This window comes from Pan paniscus, chromosome 11 (genome assembly GCF_029289425.2).
Source record: "Pan paniscus chromosome 11, NHGRI_mPanPan1-v2.0_pri, whole genome shotgun sequence".
Classification (NCBI taxonomy): domain Eukaryota; kingdom Metazoa; phylum Chordata; class Mammalia; order Primates; family Hominidae; genus Pan; species Pan paniscus.
In genome coordinates, this window is record NC_073260.2 from 90,672,651 (window position 1) to 90,688,730 (window position 16,080).

Below are 16,080 nucleotides of genomic sequence, written 5' to 3' on the forward strand. Positions count from 1 at the left end.
GGATTACAGGCACACGCCACCAGGCCCAGCTAATATTTTTATTATTTTAATAGAGGCAGGATTTCACCGTGTTGACCAGGCTGGTCTCAAACTCCTGATCTCAGGTGATCCACCTGCCTCGGCCTCCCAAAGTGCTGGGATTACAGGCGTGAGCCACCGTGCCCGGCCTATGTGAGCTATTTATATTCTTGGTTCCTTTTTTTGTCAGGTCTTTGGTCTCTATTTCTATATTAGGGAGCCCTTCGTGATGGGAAGTACAGGTATTTTTCCCTAAGTTTGCTGTTTATGATTTTTTTTTACATAGATCTGTGTATTTTCTTCCATTTTCTTGTAGTTATATCTTTACCACTCTCCATCAATACATAAAGGAAATCTCAGCATCTTCTCCTGCCTTTACTTCTCTGGGCCCGTCCTGGGGAGTTGACTGCATAGGGCCCATTGGATGGACTGAGCGAAGCCTTGAAAATTAGTGTTGACTTTTTAATTCAGCAGGTTGATGTACTCCCAGTTCTGGAAGATGAGGGCCAGAGACAGAGGAACCCTGTCAGGCAGCTAAGGGAGAAGAGACTTGCCAGATGACTCTTGAGTCCCTTTCAGCAAGTCAGGACCTAGTTCCCTAGTGAGCATCTCTTAGCGATGGAGAATGTTCATTTTTCCTTCCGAGATTAAAAGGTTGTATATATCCAAGTACACTTGCGAGCACTGGTCAGAGCTGCTCCAGATTTCTGTGGCAGTTGGTGGGGAGTCTGCCTCCTTAGCGAGAACCTAGATGGTGGGCAGGCCAGTGCATCCTTTGGCCCGCTCCTGGTGGGGCTCTCTCCGGCCTGGTCCTGCCTATCTGTGCTGAAGGAACAAGACGCCTTGGAGCCCCAGGAAACCATGTTTTTGGCTGTCTTTACCTTGGTGAATCTGTTCTGGATGTTAGCTCCTTAAAGCCAGTGCCCAGGCGGGTAGTGACCTGTGGGCATGGGATGGCGGCGGAGAGTTAGTCTGCGGAGGCAGGTTGGGTCCTTCTCCTGGGCCCTTCCCGTTCTTTGGCTTTTCTTCTACGAGTTTATATGCTGCTTTCTATGTCCTGGTTTGGAGACTGGTCTCCCTCTTACAGAGCTTTTCTTCCCTTTTTTGAGACTTGCCTTGTCCACCTAGGTGTGCCTCCCACCTACCTGCTCGGAGCTTGAAGTTCTTCATAGGACCCTGTTGCTAGGGTTGGGCAGCTGGGCAGGGCTTCTGGGACTCGGGGCTGATGGAGCATCCGCTGGTTCACTCTTTCTTCCCAGGGGTACCTTGTCAAACAGGTATAAGTGGCAGGCCATGCCCTTTTAGGTGGGCACTGGTGAGGCATTGGTGGACTGAAAGGTGTCACCAGGTTTTGGAGCAAAGGCCTCTCTCAGCCTCCTGTTGTTTCCAGACCACAGTGGCTGAGAATCCCAATAGAAGGGAAATCTCCAAAAGATTGAGACTTGCGCTGGGCTTCCTGTGGCCTGTGCTCGCCTCTTCTCAGACTGTTTGCTTTGCTCTGAGGTAGGTACTTGTCCCATATTCAGATAGTCTGTGTTCATTTATGATCCGAAGTTATCTTGGGATTTCTATGCCCTCATTTTGGATGCCAATGCATGAGCAACTTGAAGGATTTTTACAGAGAGTTGTGGTCATTAAAGCTTAATGTTAATAGTTTTGATGTTCAGTTTATGTATTGTATCCTGATGGCTGGAACCAGCTGCTATGTGAGGGGCCGCAGTGAGCACTGAGCACAGAGCCTCTCACCTTAAGGGAGCCTGGGTGGTTACATCATTGCCTGCCTGCTCAGCCTTGAGACTGTGGGCCCAAGCGCCAGGCCAGGCTCTCCCCAGCACCCTCCTCCTCTGCCTCCAGATCCATGTGTCCTGGCTTTTCTTTTGCCAGCATGCCAGTGTGGAGAGCGCCTCTTCCCACCAGTCCTCAGCCACCTTCTCCACGGCAGCGACCTCCGTCTCAAGTTCCGCATCCTCAGGTGTCAGCCTGTCCAGTAGCATGAACACCGCGAACAGCCTCTGTCTGGGTGGGACCCCCGCGAGTGCATCCAGCAGCAGTAGCAGGGCCGCGCCCTTGGTGACCTCAGGTATTTGCTCCAGAGGCCTTTCCTGCCCACCCCTGAGCCCCTCAAAGGTGCCTGCTTGGTGTCCCAGGAAGGCAGTGCAGGTGTCAGGAGAGTCTCAGGCCCGCCGAGTGCGCTGTGTGTTCCACTGACCTTGAGGCCCGATCTCCCCACCCCTGATGGGGATGAATTCTTCCTTGCAGGATTCCTGGCCTCTGCGTGCTTCTAGCTTTTCAGTCTTTCCTCTTTGTTCTTTCCTGGAGCCGAGTTGACATTGTGACTTGGAGGGGCCAGGGATGACTTATGGTGGGCTCCACGACTGCAGACCTAGGCTGTCTGTAGGCCCAGCAGACTATGATTTGATGGTCGCTGCTAAAACCGACTTCCAACTCAGCCTGTCCCTCTCCTGGCACTGCATGGCTTCCTTGCCCTCTTTGGAGGAGGCAGATTCTTTTTATATTTCTCTTTGCTCAGTGCAGTGGGACCTTAGGGATTGGGGGAAAGGGGCTGCTTTTGTCTGGGCCCAGAACTCTCTGACGTTGAAACAACCTCAGTGTGGTGGCCGGGCTTTCTGTCTCCCCTTCACTGCTTTATAGAATGTCCCTCTGCCTCATTCAGCCACTGCCCTTCTTTGAACCCATCTGGGGTAGCTCAGTGACTGTGCCTCCTCCTGAAGCAGCTGAGGACTCTCACTCTTTGTGGTGACCACTTCACTCCATTTGATTTTTCCCTCTGTACAGGCAAAGCACCCCCAAACTTACCTCAGGGGGTGCCTCCCCTGCTGCACAACCAGTACCTCGTAGGTCCCGGAGGACTGCTTCCTGCCTACCCGGTGAGTGTATGGCGGAACTCCTGGCCTGCCCAGCTCCCCTGGCCTCGGGGGCTGGCACCTGGCAGGAACCTGGCGTTGGGCCCGGGTTGCCCACCTTGAGCTGCCCTTCCATCCCTGAGCACCCCCGTCTCTGCCCCACTGAGCCCTGGTGGTCTTCTCCCATCTAGACTCCGTGAAGGCAGGATCTGTTCCCGTAACAGCTGATCCAGATCCCATTCCCGGGTGTGTTAGAGCCCCCCAACCTTGTTTTGACTCCTAGATGGACCTGGGCTTCCCAGGGTGTGGTATGTGGTTCCTAAAATATACTTTCTGGTTCTCACACAGATCTATGGCTATGACGAGCTTCAGATGCTGCAGTCACGGCTGCCAGTGGTGAGTGGGGTATGGACTGGTCGGAGCAGAGGGTTCATAATCTTTTACATGTCCCCCCTCTTATGGTCTTGGCTGCCACACTCTCTGGCCCTTAGGATCCTCTGCCTGAGGAACCTCTCAGCACCACTACTGAGAAAGCTGTTTTCATCTGGCGGTTGTGCCAGGCGTGACCATAGCTTTAGCACAGAGTATCCAGTGCTCATCCCTGGGAAACATGAAGGCCTTTGGGACCTGGGGCCCTGGTAGGCCATGTCCCCTGTTAAATGTTGGTCCTTATCTTCCCTCCTCCATCTTGTTTTCTCTCTCTTTTTTAAAAAGAAAAACCATATGACACAAGACATGGAGGTTGCTTACTTGGCCCTGGAGTTTTATACTGTCTTCCTCTTCCTCAGAATACCATATAGTGTCTTTGGTCTGAGATGGCCAGTGACTGCTCTTCTGCAATCAGCTGAGTGAGTGGCTTGAGCTGATGGTCTTTAAGGTCTCTTTTGGGTCTGGCCTCCCATCTAGATTTGTGAGAATGCCTGCCCTGGGGCGTCCCTGGTGGTTGCAGCCTTACTCTGAGACCAGGGTTGCCTCTTTCTTCTGACCGTTGGTGCCAGAATGCAGTGTGGGCCTTTCCTGGGATAGCCACATGAACAGAACTGTGGGGACAGAGGGGAATAGGCCCGCTCCTTGCCCTGCCCATGGGCAGGACTTCCTCCTGGGAGCCACTGTCTTCTTGCTCTGCCATTTCCCAGGGCACTTGTCAGAGAGTTGCAGGCAGTTTGGACACCACCTCTGCTGGATACAGTCTTTCCTGTTGCTGGAGGAAGAGGCTTTCTCCCTTGTGCAGTGATGCCTTCTTCCCCGTGGGTGTTGCCCCCTTCTCTGCTGCACCACAAAGAGCTGACGGAGCTGCTCTTGTTTCAGAAGAGTAGCCCTTTCCACTGGCTGGCCGTATTTCCAGAAGCAGAGGCCTAGCCTGGGAGCCGAGCGGCTTCTCCCCACTGTGCAAACCAGCAGCCCTTTAATCTGCCGGCCAAAGGCCCAAACTGCAGGAGGTGGTGCTGAGCCCCGGGATTCATTCTGCTTCAGGGGCTCTCCGTGGTCTCCACACTTATTCACAGCACTCTTTTGGCTTTTATCACTTTGTGCCTTAGAGAAAACACCCTCTGGAGCCCACCTTTTGAGATATGTTGCTCTTTCTATCCCTTGGGTTGTTTGTTCACCTCTGCTGCTTGTGAGCCTAGTTCCTGCCTGGAGATTTCTCGTGTTCTGTGAAAGTGCTCCCCCTTCTGGGCTTTCTCTGCTCCCGTCCTCAGTTGTGCAGTGTGTTCCCAGCTCTGCCTCTTCCGGGGGTTCTAGGCTGCTATGGGTTTCCGGGAGGTTTCCTGGAGGGTGTGAGTGCCATTCCCAGCCAGGATGGCTCCTTTCTGGGATCGGGCACAGCCCAAGGGCTTTGCCTTTCCTCAGGGGGCCAGGTGTGTCCAGGAGTGCGAGGCCCTGGATGGTGAGTGAGGGTCAGGTCAGACCTCCCCTCCTCCACGAAGCTCCACTGTGTTTTGCCGTCTCTGTCTCCACTCTTTGTTGTATCTGCCATACTTCCCCCAAGTCCTGGGCCAGGGGTGTCCAATGTTTTGGCTTCCTTGGGCCACATTGAAAGAATAATTGTCTTGGGCCACACATAAAATACACTAACATTAAAGATAGCTGATGAGCTTAAAAAAATTGCAAACAAATTTCATGTTTTAAGAAAGACGAATTTGTGTTGGGCCACATTCAAAGCTGTCATGGGCCGTGGGTTGGACAAGCTTGTCCTAGGCCATGTCAGTGTTTTGAGAGCAGTATAGGTGGTGACAGGCCAGTTCTGGGCTTCACCTGGGGTCCTGCTTATTCCCGTGCCTACCTGGCACTGCCCCCTGTCCCCCCTTAAACCTTTCAGGCCCCTGCACTTCTGTTGCCTCCTTTTTCGGGTCTGCTCTGTTTAGTCAGCTTTCCTAGCTGCTCTAGTCTCTCACACAGAAAAGCCAGCGAAGTTGGTTCAGCCCGAGGCATTCACACAAGCATCTGCCTGTGGTGTCAAATGGATGTGTGAGGCTTGGTCTCCAGCAGCTCTGCCTGGTGAAGCTGCAGGGTTGGCCGGTCTGTGTGCTTATGTGTTAGGCAGGCCGCCTAGTTGCACACTCTTCCGAGGGGCACCATTTACTTGGCGTTCCCTGGGACTGCTGGCTCTCAGGCATGGAGTCTGTTTCAGGAGTGTGGCGTCACCACCTACATGTGCTGGTTCTGCTCTCCTGGGAGTCAAGCAGGGCCAGTCGCTGATCAAACCTCCCTGGTCTCTCCTAGGACTACTATGGAATTCCCTTTGCTGCACCCACAGCGCTTGCCAGCCGAGATGGGAGCCTAGCTAATAATCCATATCCAGGTGAGTTTGCTCAATGGATGAGGAGTAGCCCGGGGCCGGCCTAGCGCGAACTCCAGGAGCTGGGAAGCAGCAACAGCAAGCTGAGAGAGGCCTCTTAGTAGCCTGTGCTGAGCTGGCAGCCAGACCTGTTCCTGTTTGCAGAAGCCAGTGTGGCCTTTCTCTGGTTGGAGGAAGGGCAGTGGCTGGAGTCAGTGCTCTTTCCTAGGTGATGTCACAAAGTTTGGCCGTGGGGACTCTGCATCCCCTGCACCCGCTACCACACCAGCTCAGCCACAGCAGAGCCAATCACAGACCCACCACACAGCCCAGCAGCCCTTCCTGAACCCTGCACTGCCACCTGGCTATAGCTACACTGGTCTTCCCTACTACACAGGCATGCCCAGTGCCTTCCAGTATGGCCCCACCATGTTTGTGAGTATTTCAGCGGGTGTGACTGTGTCTCCTGGCCTTGGGTTGCTGGCAGGTGGAAACCTGGGACCTATCTTACAGCAGGGAGGGAGGGTTGTGATTCCACTCCGTCTTATCTGGTCTTCAGAAACTGTTCAGGCTGGGGACAAGGTCACTTTTCCCCTGCTGTGTTTAGATCCAGCATGTGTTGCACTAATGAAAACACAGGTCCCCTGTGGTTGTGGGTATGTCACCTGCTGCCTTAGGCTCTGGCAGGGGTACCTGACCAGCCTCAGCTTGCCTCTTCCCACACTAATACCTCATCTGCTTGCCCCCCCAGGTCCCTCCAGCCTCAGCCAAGCAACATGGGGTGAACCTCAGCACTCCCACACCTCCCTTCCAGCAGGCCAGTGGTTATGGCCAGCACGGCTACAGTACAGGTGAGGGGTACTTCCCAGACAGAGACACATGGGGTTAGACAGGCTTGCCTGGCTCACACTTGCCTCTTGTACCCTGCCACGCTAGGTTATGACGACCTGACCCAGGGGACAGCAGCAGGAGACTACTCCAAAGGTGGCTATGCTGGATCATCGCAGGCACCAAACAAGTCTGCAGGTTCTGGGCCTGGCAAAGGTAGTGTTTACCTCTCCTTTCCAGGATAAGGCCTGGAGTGGTGGGCTCCTGCCTGATCCCCTGTCAGGCAGGGCAACCCCTGAGTGATCCTGGAGGTGGGGAGCCTGGAGCTGGGAACAACTGCTGTGGGGAACAACTGCTTTTCCTCCTAGGAGTATCAGTGTCTTCAAGCACCACTGGTGTACCTGATATGACTGGTTCTGTCTACAATAAGACACAGGTGAGGGACAAAGGTGGGTTGGGTGTATAGGTTTTTGAGAGGTTACAGCCCAACCTGACCTTCACCATTGTCTTCTTTGTCCTGTAGACTTTTGACAAGCAGGGATTTCATGCAGGGACGCCTCCACCTTTCAGCCTGCCCTCGGCCTTGGGCTCCACTGGGCCCCTGGCCCCGGGAGCGGCCCCTGGCTATGCACCCCCACCATTCCTGCACATCTTGCCAGCCCACCAGCAGCCCCACTCACAGCTGCTGCACCACCACCTTCCGCAGGATGCACAGGTGAGTACAGTGATGGAGGCAGCCACCCTGCTCTGGGCCAGGGGTTCTGCTCCAGCCTTGACAGCCTTCCCTTCTCCTCTTCCTCAGAGTGGCTCGGGTCAGCGCAGCCAGCCCAGCTCCCTGCAGCCCAAGTCTCAAGCCTCCAAACCTGCCTACGGCAACTCTCCATACTGGACAAACTAAACCCAGAAGAGAGGGGTGGGCTGGGGCAAGGCTTATCCTGGGCAGGAGAGAACACACGAGCACGTATTTGGGAGCCCAGTGCCCTTTCCTAGAATTCCCGACATGTGTCAGCCATGCCTCTGTGGGGAGTCTGCCTCCCAGACTGGCTACTGTATGTAATGTATTTATGTATGTATTTGTAAATGTGATAGAAGTCTGGGGGGGAGTTGGGGGACGGCGGCAGATGTTAGCCAGGTCTGCCCTCCCCATTCAAGCCCCTTCTCCACTGTAGCAAAATAAGCACCCCCACCCCATCTGCCTTCAGGTCTTCTTCACAGCCTGCACTGCCCAGTGGGCCACTAGGGGCAGTCTCTGGAAGGGCTGGTTCAAGGCTGTTTGGGTATAGGGGTCAGGTACCAATGAAGAATCACGACTTGTCTCACTCCTTTGGAAATTGTTTTCTTTCCTGTGTAATTACTTCATACCTCTGTTTTTTGAGAAACTGTTCCGTTTGTCATCTGTCATGGTCTCCTTCCACCAAATCTTGGATCTGGGAATAGCAGCGGTATCCCTCCACCCAACACAAGTATGGCCACCTGTTTGTCTTCATATAGAACAGGGGCTTCTGGTCTGGTCATGTCCCTAGAGACTTACTAGAGACTGGCTGACCATGAAAAAAAAAAAATAATCTGAGTTATTCAGCCAGTCAGCTCCCCTTTAAAAATCTAAGGTATCTCCAAGCAACACATCTCCATTCTAGTTGTCCTGAACCATGTGGGCAACTGTTTCAGGGGTTTTCTCTTGCCCAATCCCCACCTAATAAAGTTCTGAGAGCATGCATGGTCTCTGTGTGGTGTGACTGAAGGGCAGCTCAGGGCAGAAATCTTGGACTTCACAGGGCTAAAGGAGATCCCACATGGTCATAGTCTTCTGACACAGGCTATAAAGGCTTGAAATGGTTTTCCTTTTTACTGGACCCTCTTGGCCCAAATCACAATGGCTGTAAGGACAGCTAAACCTCCTTACAGGGCCCAGGCCATGTTGATCAAAGTTGACTTAGGGATAGGGCAGTGTCCCACAGAGCCCTGTCCACTGGATACCAGGGCAGGGTAATTTCTTTTCCAAATCTCAGTGGACTTTTACAATCAATCTGAAGCAAAGCCAAGAACTGAGAGCAGGGTTCTAGGCCTTAAGGGAGAGTAAGTATGAACAGGTATACCTGTCTTTCGCTTGTCATCAACTGAACATAATCTTGATTGGCAGTCAAAAGCTATGGTAGAACACGTGACTAGTGAGTTTTGGGGTGTCATGAGGTAGGCTGGTGGATCCGGGGCTACATATCTGCTCCAGAAAAGCCCAACCAACCATTCACCTTGTGTCAGGTCAGAAGCCAGGGAGTAACCAAGGGCCATAGGAAGGAGGCAGATCTCCTGTTGGCCAACCACAACTGTGCTCCAATCCAGCAGGCAGGAAGCTCAGGGCCTAGAAGTAAGTGTTGCCCAAGGTGCTACAGCCTCTCTTTTCACTCCTAAATCGCTGCTTCAGATCAGGTTAAAGGAGGAAATAAAATGGCTAGTCAGGTGATTGGTTGATTGTGTCAGAACCAGCCTAGGGTCACAATCTACTTTTTCTGCTTTTGGCCTCTACAATTGAGAGCGATGGTCCTGTCATCAGATGGGACCGATACTCCTATTAACCCACAGCTTGGGACCTTATCTAGAAAAAAGGTAAGTAAGTGTCTACAAGTAAAATTAGGACTTTTATTAAATAGGGTGATCTGCCTGATCCCTGCTATTAGCAGCAGTAAGTAAGTTAGGAAAACAAATGACAGTGAAAATGTTTGCCTAAGGAAAGCAGCAGAGCACCCCTCAATCCCTCACTGACCTACTCGTATCAGCTCCCGTTTTCAGAATCAAGTTTAACAAATGGCTACGTCTATAAGGAGCTTGAAGGGACTGGGGATACACCAGGGAGGTGAGTTAGTTAGAAAGGCAGATTCCCCAGTTTTGGTTTTTGTCTAATTTTTCAGCTGAGCCCCAGCGTAATCTGCAAACTTAACAGTGATAATGAGACCACCTTTTAGTTTTCTTTAACACAAGGTAAAAAAAGAAGAGGGTCATTTCATGGGGAAGTAGCAATACAGGTATTTTATTTCACATTTTATTAGTAGACAGATGGGCAGAAAAAGACAAAATAAACCACTAAAGGGGAAGTCAACACAAAATCCGTCAGATAATCTTTTCTCATAAGTTAAACTGAAGAAAAACATCTACAATTTCAGCTAAAACTATTAAAGTCAGGTGTGTCCTGCTGGTTTCAGAATAGTTGAAAATTGCATCTGAATCCTTTTAGTTGTAAATGTAAACCTTGTTTGTTTTATCAGGATGGGAGGGGTGGAGAGTTCCTTTCCAGTGGAGAGCTGCACGTTTCCCCTTCCAATCAGTTTCTTACAACATGTGCCCCAAACGTAAGGAAACCAGCAAGTAAAGAAGCAATTTGCCAGGGTAAGGGAAAGAAGGTTCTACAAAAAAGTTTGACTAATAGAAAATAACTCTGGAATGATTGATAAAAGGAGAAGGGGGGAAGACTGAAAGAATCAACAGCGGAATCATATACTTTCTCCACCCAGCCTCAAAATACACAGAACTGAAGAGCATCTAGTGAGGCCTCAATTAGAATTAAAAGGAATCTAAAAATGCAGGATTTTGAGTTCATGTCACATCAAATAATAAGCAAAACTGTACGTACATGGTTCCGGATTGAGCCTGAGACCTCCACTCCCAGAAGGGGGGAAAAAAAATTACAAACTCAAGTATTTTCCACAGGGATGTGTTCTCAGGGACAGAGCTCTGGAACCAGCCTCTGGGTTTCGTTCAGTCAGTCTAAAATACCAGAATGTCCACCTGCTAGCAAGAGACTTACCCAGTCTTCTGGAACTGATTGTACTCATCAGAGGCAAACCCAGCCCTTGACACTTAACACCCCAAAGGGCTGAAAGGTACAACCTCCACTTGGCGCTCCGGCTCCCTGAGTCAATGTGTAACAGAGGCCAATAGGGCCTGATGGAACAGCTGTGCAGCAGAGCACCTCCCACAATGCCAGGGTGCTGGGGCTGCCCTGGGAGTGAGATGCTTTAGCAAAGGGGAATGAAAGGCTTAATTTTAGGGCTCCAAGAGAATAAGACCAAGCTACTGGCTGTAAACTTGCATGGGGGTTTGGGGGCATTTTGGGGGAGGTAAATCAGCACTGTGAGAGGCTTTGGCTCCACAAGATTTGCAGGTTAATCTGGAAGCATTACTTACAAAGTATGGGGAGTAAAAAGGTAGTTCCAACATCTATGAGAGTTTGTAATCAGGTAACTTGACAATGTATTACGAAGCTGCTCTGTTCCATGGATCTGACTAAAATCACTAGATTCTGGGCGCAAGTAGCAACCCTGGCCCTGTGGAGATCACAGATTCTGGGACCAGGCTCAACAGTGTCCCCCAAGAGCCTTGCTTGTTAAACAGTCCCATTTCATACCAGACCAAACTTTAGAGGCTGGGAAGGGCTGCTGGGACCAAACTTTAGAGGCCGGGAAGGGCTGCTGGGAAGAAGTCATGTGTTTGGGAGTTTGAAGAGTGAAAACCCTGAGATCAGAATGGAAGGAGGAGCTAAGGAAGTAAGCGTCACCTACTCTGGCCATCCTAGGATCCCTCCTGCCCCTGTCCCTAATCTGCCCTTTGGTTCTGAGTTACGAGCCAAAGGAGGAGTTGACACTAGTGCCCAGGGGTCTGAAATAGGACTACAGTCAGTCCTTGCTGCATTTTCCTTCTGAAATCTGATTTTACATTATAGCGGTTTCCTCCAAATAATGCCCTCCTATGATCTGGTGCACCCCCATAACAACCAAAAATTACCTTCAAGTTCTGAAGTCTCCTGGATGGTGAAGGCTGCTGGATCTCAATATTGATTGAAGCAACACGATTGAGATCTGGAAAATCAAAAGCTGCAGCGAGTGCATCGCAGGAAGATCTAGCCTTATCTGGCCTAAAAACTGCCTGCAGTCAACTCCCTCAGCCCTGCCACAATTTCTATGCATAATTCTGCTTGCACTCCACAGCCTAAGTAATGTTGAAAGGAGAAAAAAAGTCCAGATCACATCCAATGAAGAAAGCGGTAACTCGTCTCACACACATCCAAGTTTTTCACTATCAGTATAAGCAGCTCGATGAAAACTGAAATCTTAACACATGCACCTAGGATTAATACTGAGTAATTAAAAGTGGCTACTTAAAAAACAAAAACAAAACGTCATGGTAAGAGTGTATTTTTGATGGGAAGGCCATGCTAAATCTATAAAACAGATGTTTCCTCTCCCAACAGTGGTCACCAGTAGTTTCAACTTTTTCCCCCCAGTAGCATCAACCAAACTTAGCATAGTGATTTTTAACTCTTTGCTCCCACACACACTCATCCCAACTTCCCCACTTGCCCCACTCCCTGGGGGGAAAAATAACCCTGCCTTTAAAATAAATAGCAACCAAGTGCTCAGTTCTATGTAAAGTATGAATATTTATTTCAGGCTTTCGATCCCAATCGATTTCAAAAAACAAAGTCTGATTTCTCTCCTCAGAGCAGCTGAGGCCTCCATGTTACGATGGTTTCATGGAGATTGAAGGAGCACATTTCATCAGGCTTAGCACAAAGTCCCTGACGCCCACCATGTCCCAGCCTTAGGAAAGGAAAGAAACAGAATTCACCACCATGGGGCTGAACGAATGCACACACACTAATGTAAATGAGCAGCTAAACCTTGGCAAATTTGCTTTTTTTTTTTTTTAAGTTTGTTTTGTGGGTTTTTTTCCATTTTCTTTTGCTACCCAGTATATGCAGCACTTGTGAACTCCCAACAGGTTCCCAGCTTTAAACACATTAAACATCTTGAAAGACTATTGAATTCTTCAAGAATCTAAAAACAGACCAAACGTGTTTTGCTGTGAACATTCTGTAGAGACGAAGTGAGGCGGGAGTTTGGGTTGATGTTTTTTAAAAAAAGAATCAATATAGTGATGGAAGGGTAAAGAATGCAAGAATTCAGACATTCTGTGGAGGGTTACTCTCTCTCCATTAAAGGTCCATAAAAAGGAGCAAACTGAGATCCATAAGGGGAGTCAGCAGGAGCTGTGTGTGTTTCCCCACCCGCTGTGAATAGGTTTTTGCTGAGGGGCCATGGCCAGGTCCCCACTTGCTCCCCTCCCTTTGGCCTGAGATGGCAGGGCAGTACAGGGGCACTGAAGGAGCACGTCACGACTCCTCATTCCCAGAATCATCATCATCATAACAGTCGGCATCTTCCTCCTCCTCATCTTCATCATCAATGTCGTCATCATACAAGTCGTCGTAAAGCAAATCTGAGCTGTTGTCATTGGAAGGCACTTTAGTTTTGATGCAGTATTCCGCCAGGGTTGTGGGGACCTTCACTCCATCCTTTTCTGCTTCGGCCTTAGTGGCTGAAACTTGTTTCCTGAAGGGAGGGTGACACAGAAATGGTTTACGGTAAGTCTTGTTTTAAGACAGATTTATAATTGGCCTTAAATAATCAATATTACTTATGACTCAGCTCTCCAAACTTCAGTACCTGCCTGAAAGCATCTGACAGATACCCTGTACTACACCAAATGCTTTCAACCCATTGGGTACAATTTTGAAGTAAACTTTGACTTTTTAGGAGGGGAAATACACTGTTAATATCAAGGGAGTTTAAAGCAGTGGATCAATTATAGCCAGAATCACCTCGTCAACTGGCTGTCCTCCGATTCATGTAAGGGCCAATAGGTCAGCGACTTAAGAATCAGAACAGGTATTGACTTAGTGGGCGGAATGTCATGCTTTGTTGTTTGCATGTGTGAAGCACAGGGATAACTGCCAGAATAAGAATAGCTAATAGAAGGGCTAATACGCCTCCTAGTTTCTTGGGGCTAGATCATAAAGGTTGCATATGTGAATAAAACGTGCCACTCTGGTTTAATGTGGGGTGGGGTGCTTAGGGGATTGGCTAGGGTTTTGGCCTAGTCACCTCACCACCAAACTCAAGTGCCCCAACAATTAATTTAATTATCCTCTTAATTTTCACTGACAGTAAAATTCAAATGCCTATGCCAGATTCCAGTGTCTTGCACGACCCACTCTTCCCCACCCAAGACGGAGTCTTGCTCTGTCACCCAGGCTGGAGTGTAGCGGCGTGATCTCGGCCCACTGCAACCTCCATCTCCCAGGTTCAAGCAATTCTCCTGCCTCAGCCTCCCAAGTAGCTGAGATTACAGGCTCCCGCCACCCCACCGGGCTAAATTTTGTATTTTTAGTAGAGATGGGGTTTCACCATGTTGGCCAGGCTGGTCTCGAACTCCTGGCCTCATGATCTGCCCACCTCGGCTTCCCAAAGTGTTGGGATTACAGGCATGAGCCACTGCACCCGGCCACATGACCCACTCTTGTATTTTCTCCAGCCCTTCAACACATTCACCCTGGTCTTTTTTTGGCATCTCGGACACACCTTGTTGATTTTTCTGTCTGGACCAGATGCTCTTCCCCTGCCCCACACATGCCTGGCTCCTTCCTGTCACTCAGAATCAAGGCCTCAGATATTAAGGCTTAAATATCACCTTAGAGAAGACCTGGCCTGACAACCCAATTTAAAGCAGCCATCTAGTCATTCTTTCACATTATCCTACTTAGCACTATCTAGTATTTTTTGCTTGCTCACTCTTCTGTCTCCACATATTTGAATGTGAGCGTAAATGTCTTTCTTAGTCCCATTTCCCCAGTCAGTGCCTAGCACATAGCCTGGCACATAAGAGGTGTGCAATAAATACTGATTGTATGAATGAACAGAACAATAAATTGTTTCCTTCAACAATTATAAAAATTTGAGTCATCAAGACTAGACCACTTTTCCTGATCTTCCTAATGTCAATCTCTTAGTTGTGCTTGAAGCTTTTCTTCTGTTGCCTTGCTTTGAATATTGATGGTCCTGAGGCTTCTGGGCTTCAATCTCCACACTCAGCACTCTCCCTGGGACATAATCTCTGTTCCCATAATTTTAACCACCACTCCCTTTATGCTGACAGCTCTTGGCTTATATAAACAAATGCCTTTTGGAAGCCTCTGTCCTGATGTTCCATATGCAGAGGTAGACTGCATATGCATTTTCTACCTCTATGGACAGTTTCTCCCATTTTACTTCTCTGAATAAATGAGCATTGCTTCTTAAAATAATAAATCTCACTCCAAAGACCTATTGCTTTACAGCTTAAATATTTTTATATCTGTCCCCTTATCCCCATTACTACTACCTCAGTTTAGTCCATGTTGGTCCCCTGGCCAACTATTTGATTTTTTTTTTTTTTTTTTTGAGACAAGGTCTCCCACTGTCACCCAGGCTAGAGTACAGTGACGCAATCTCAGCTCATTGCAACCTCTGGCTCCAGAGCTCAAGCAATCCTCCCACCTCAGACTCCCAAGTAGCTGGGATTACAGGTATAAGCCACCTCTCCTGGCTAATTTTTTTGTAGAGATGGTATTTTGCCATGTTGCCCAGGCTTGTCTCGAACTCCTGGGCTCAAGCGATCTGCCCGCCTCGGCCTCCCAAAGTCCTGGGATTACTGGCGTGAGCCACTGTGCCCAGCTGACTGTCTTTTTTTTTTTCTTTTGAGACGGTGTCTTGCTTTGTTTCCCAGGCTGGAGTGCAGTGGCGCGATCTCAGCTCACTGCAACCTCTGCCTCCCGGGTTCAAGCAATTCTCTTGCCTTCAGCCTCCCGAGTAGCTGGGATTACAGGTGTGTGCCACTATGCCCAAACTAACTTTTATATTTTTTGGTAGAGACGGGATTTCACCATGTTGGCCAAGTTGGTCTCGAACTCTTGACCTCAGGTGATCCACCCGCCTCAAAATGTTGGGATTACAGGTGTGAGCTACCACACCAGGCAGCCAATTCTTTTATCAGAACTCAAATAGCATCACCTCTTCCCTCCCAAAAATACTTAAGTGGTACCCCATCACTTCTTACATTAAGAACCATACTCTTATCATGACTTCAATGTCTTTGAAGACACTGGTGCCTCTCTTGCTTAATTTTCTAATATTTCCCACATCAGAATCTACACTCAAGCATTTGTAATTCCCTTAACATGTCATGCTGTTATACTCCTGTATTTTAGCAAACATGGGTGTTTTCCCTTTTTTCACCTGAAAAAGTATTGGTTATAAGGAATTATCTCTGCTAGGAAATCTATTACATTATATATTTCTCCCAGTGTATCTTGTTTAGGCTTCTATAGGTATAATACTACATGGTCATTTGTTTTCAAATGCTAATAAAGTGAGCTCCCTAAGGAGACAGGCTATGCCTTAATGAGTACCTAACACAAAGCTGTTGCTTAGTGTCAGGTACTGTACTAGGTCATTAAGGAATAGATAGAATGAGATAAACGGACCCTTAAACAAATTAAGAAATATATAGAAGTACCTTGGGAATATGTATACCTAAGCTTTCCGATCTTTCAATCCTTAGTACACTCCCACTCCTCTAAATTTCTGTAGGATCTTAATATTTCTACTAATTATCTTCAATGTTTGGTACACATCAGTCACCTAGGTGAGATATATATACACACACAGATGCCCAAACTCTGTCCTTGTAATCCCATAAAAGACAGCTATTGTTTAGGGACAG

At 48.9% G+C, this 16,080-nt stretch overlaps 2 protein-coding genes across 30 annotated transcripts in view; one reads left to right on the forward strand and one right to left on the reverse strand.

Moving 5' to 3' along the window:
* Nucleotides 1-8,204, forward strand: part of UBAP2 (ubiquitin associated protein 2) — a 127,480-nt gene extending 119,276 nt beyond the window's left edge. For 21 of the 27 annotated variants that reach the window (XM_063594439.1, XM_057303164.2, XM_063594441.1 and 18 more), the window contains 10 exons: nt 1,903-2,098; nt 2,815-2,906; nt 3,231-3,278; nt 5,607-5,685; nt 5,891-6,096; nt 6,413-6,512; nt 6,598-6,705; nt 6,858-6,925; nt 7,013-7,204; nt 7,292-8,204. In XM_063594439.1, coding sequence (XP_063450509.1) covers nt 1,903-2,098; nt 2,815-2,906; nt 3,231-3,278; nt 5,607-5,685; nt 5,891-6,096; nt 6,413-6,512; nt 6,598-6,705; nt 6,858-6,925; nt 7,013-7,204; nt 7,292-7,387 — 1,185 coding nt within the window. In that variant the 3' untranslated portion in view covers nt 7,388-8,204. Of the gene's footprint in view, nt 1-1,872; nt 2,099-2,814; nt 2,907-3,230; nt 3,279-5,606; nt 5,686-5,890; nt 6,097-6,412; nt 6,513-6,597; nt 6,706-6,857; nt 6,926-7,012; nt 7,205-7,291 lie in introns of all 27 variants that reach the window. The other 6 variants (XM_055117306.3, XM_055117301.3, XM_055117302.3 and 3 more) reach the window with 1 other exon arrangement.
* A 3,692-nt stretch (nt 8,205-11,896) lies between these two features.
* UBE2R2 (ubiquitin conjugating enzyme E2 R2) overlaps nt 11,897-16,080 on the reverse strand; it is a 100,529-nt gene continuing 96,345 nt past the window's right edge. For all 3 annotated transcript variants that reach the window (XM_034967320.4, XM_034967321.3, XM_034967322.3), the window contains one exon: nt 11,897-12,872. In XM_034967320.4, the coding sequence (XP_034823211.1) occupies nt 12,653-12,872 (220 nt within the window). In that variant the 3' untranslated portion in view covers nt 11,897-12,652. The remainder of the gene's footprint in view (nt 12,873-16,080) is intronic.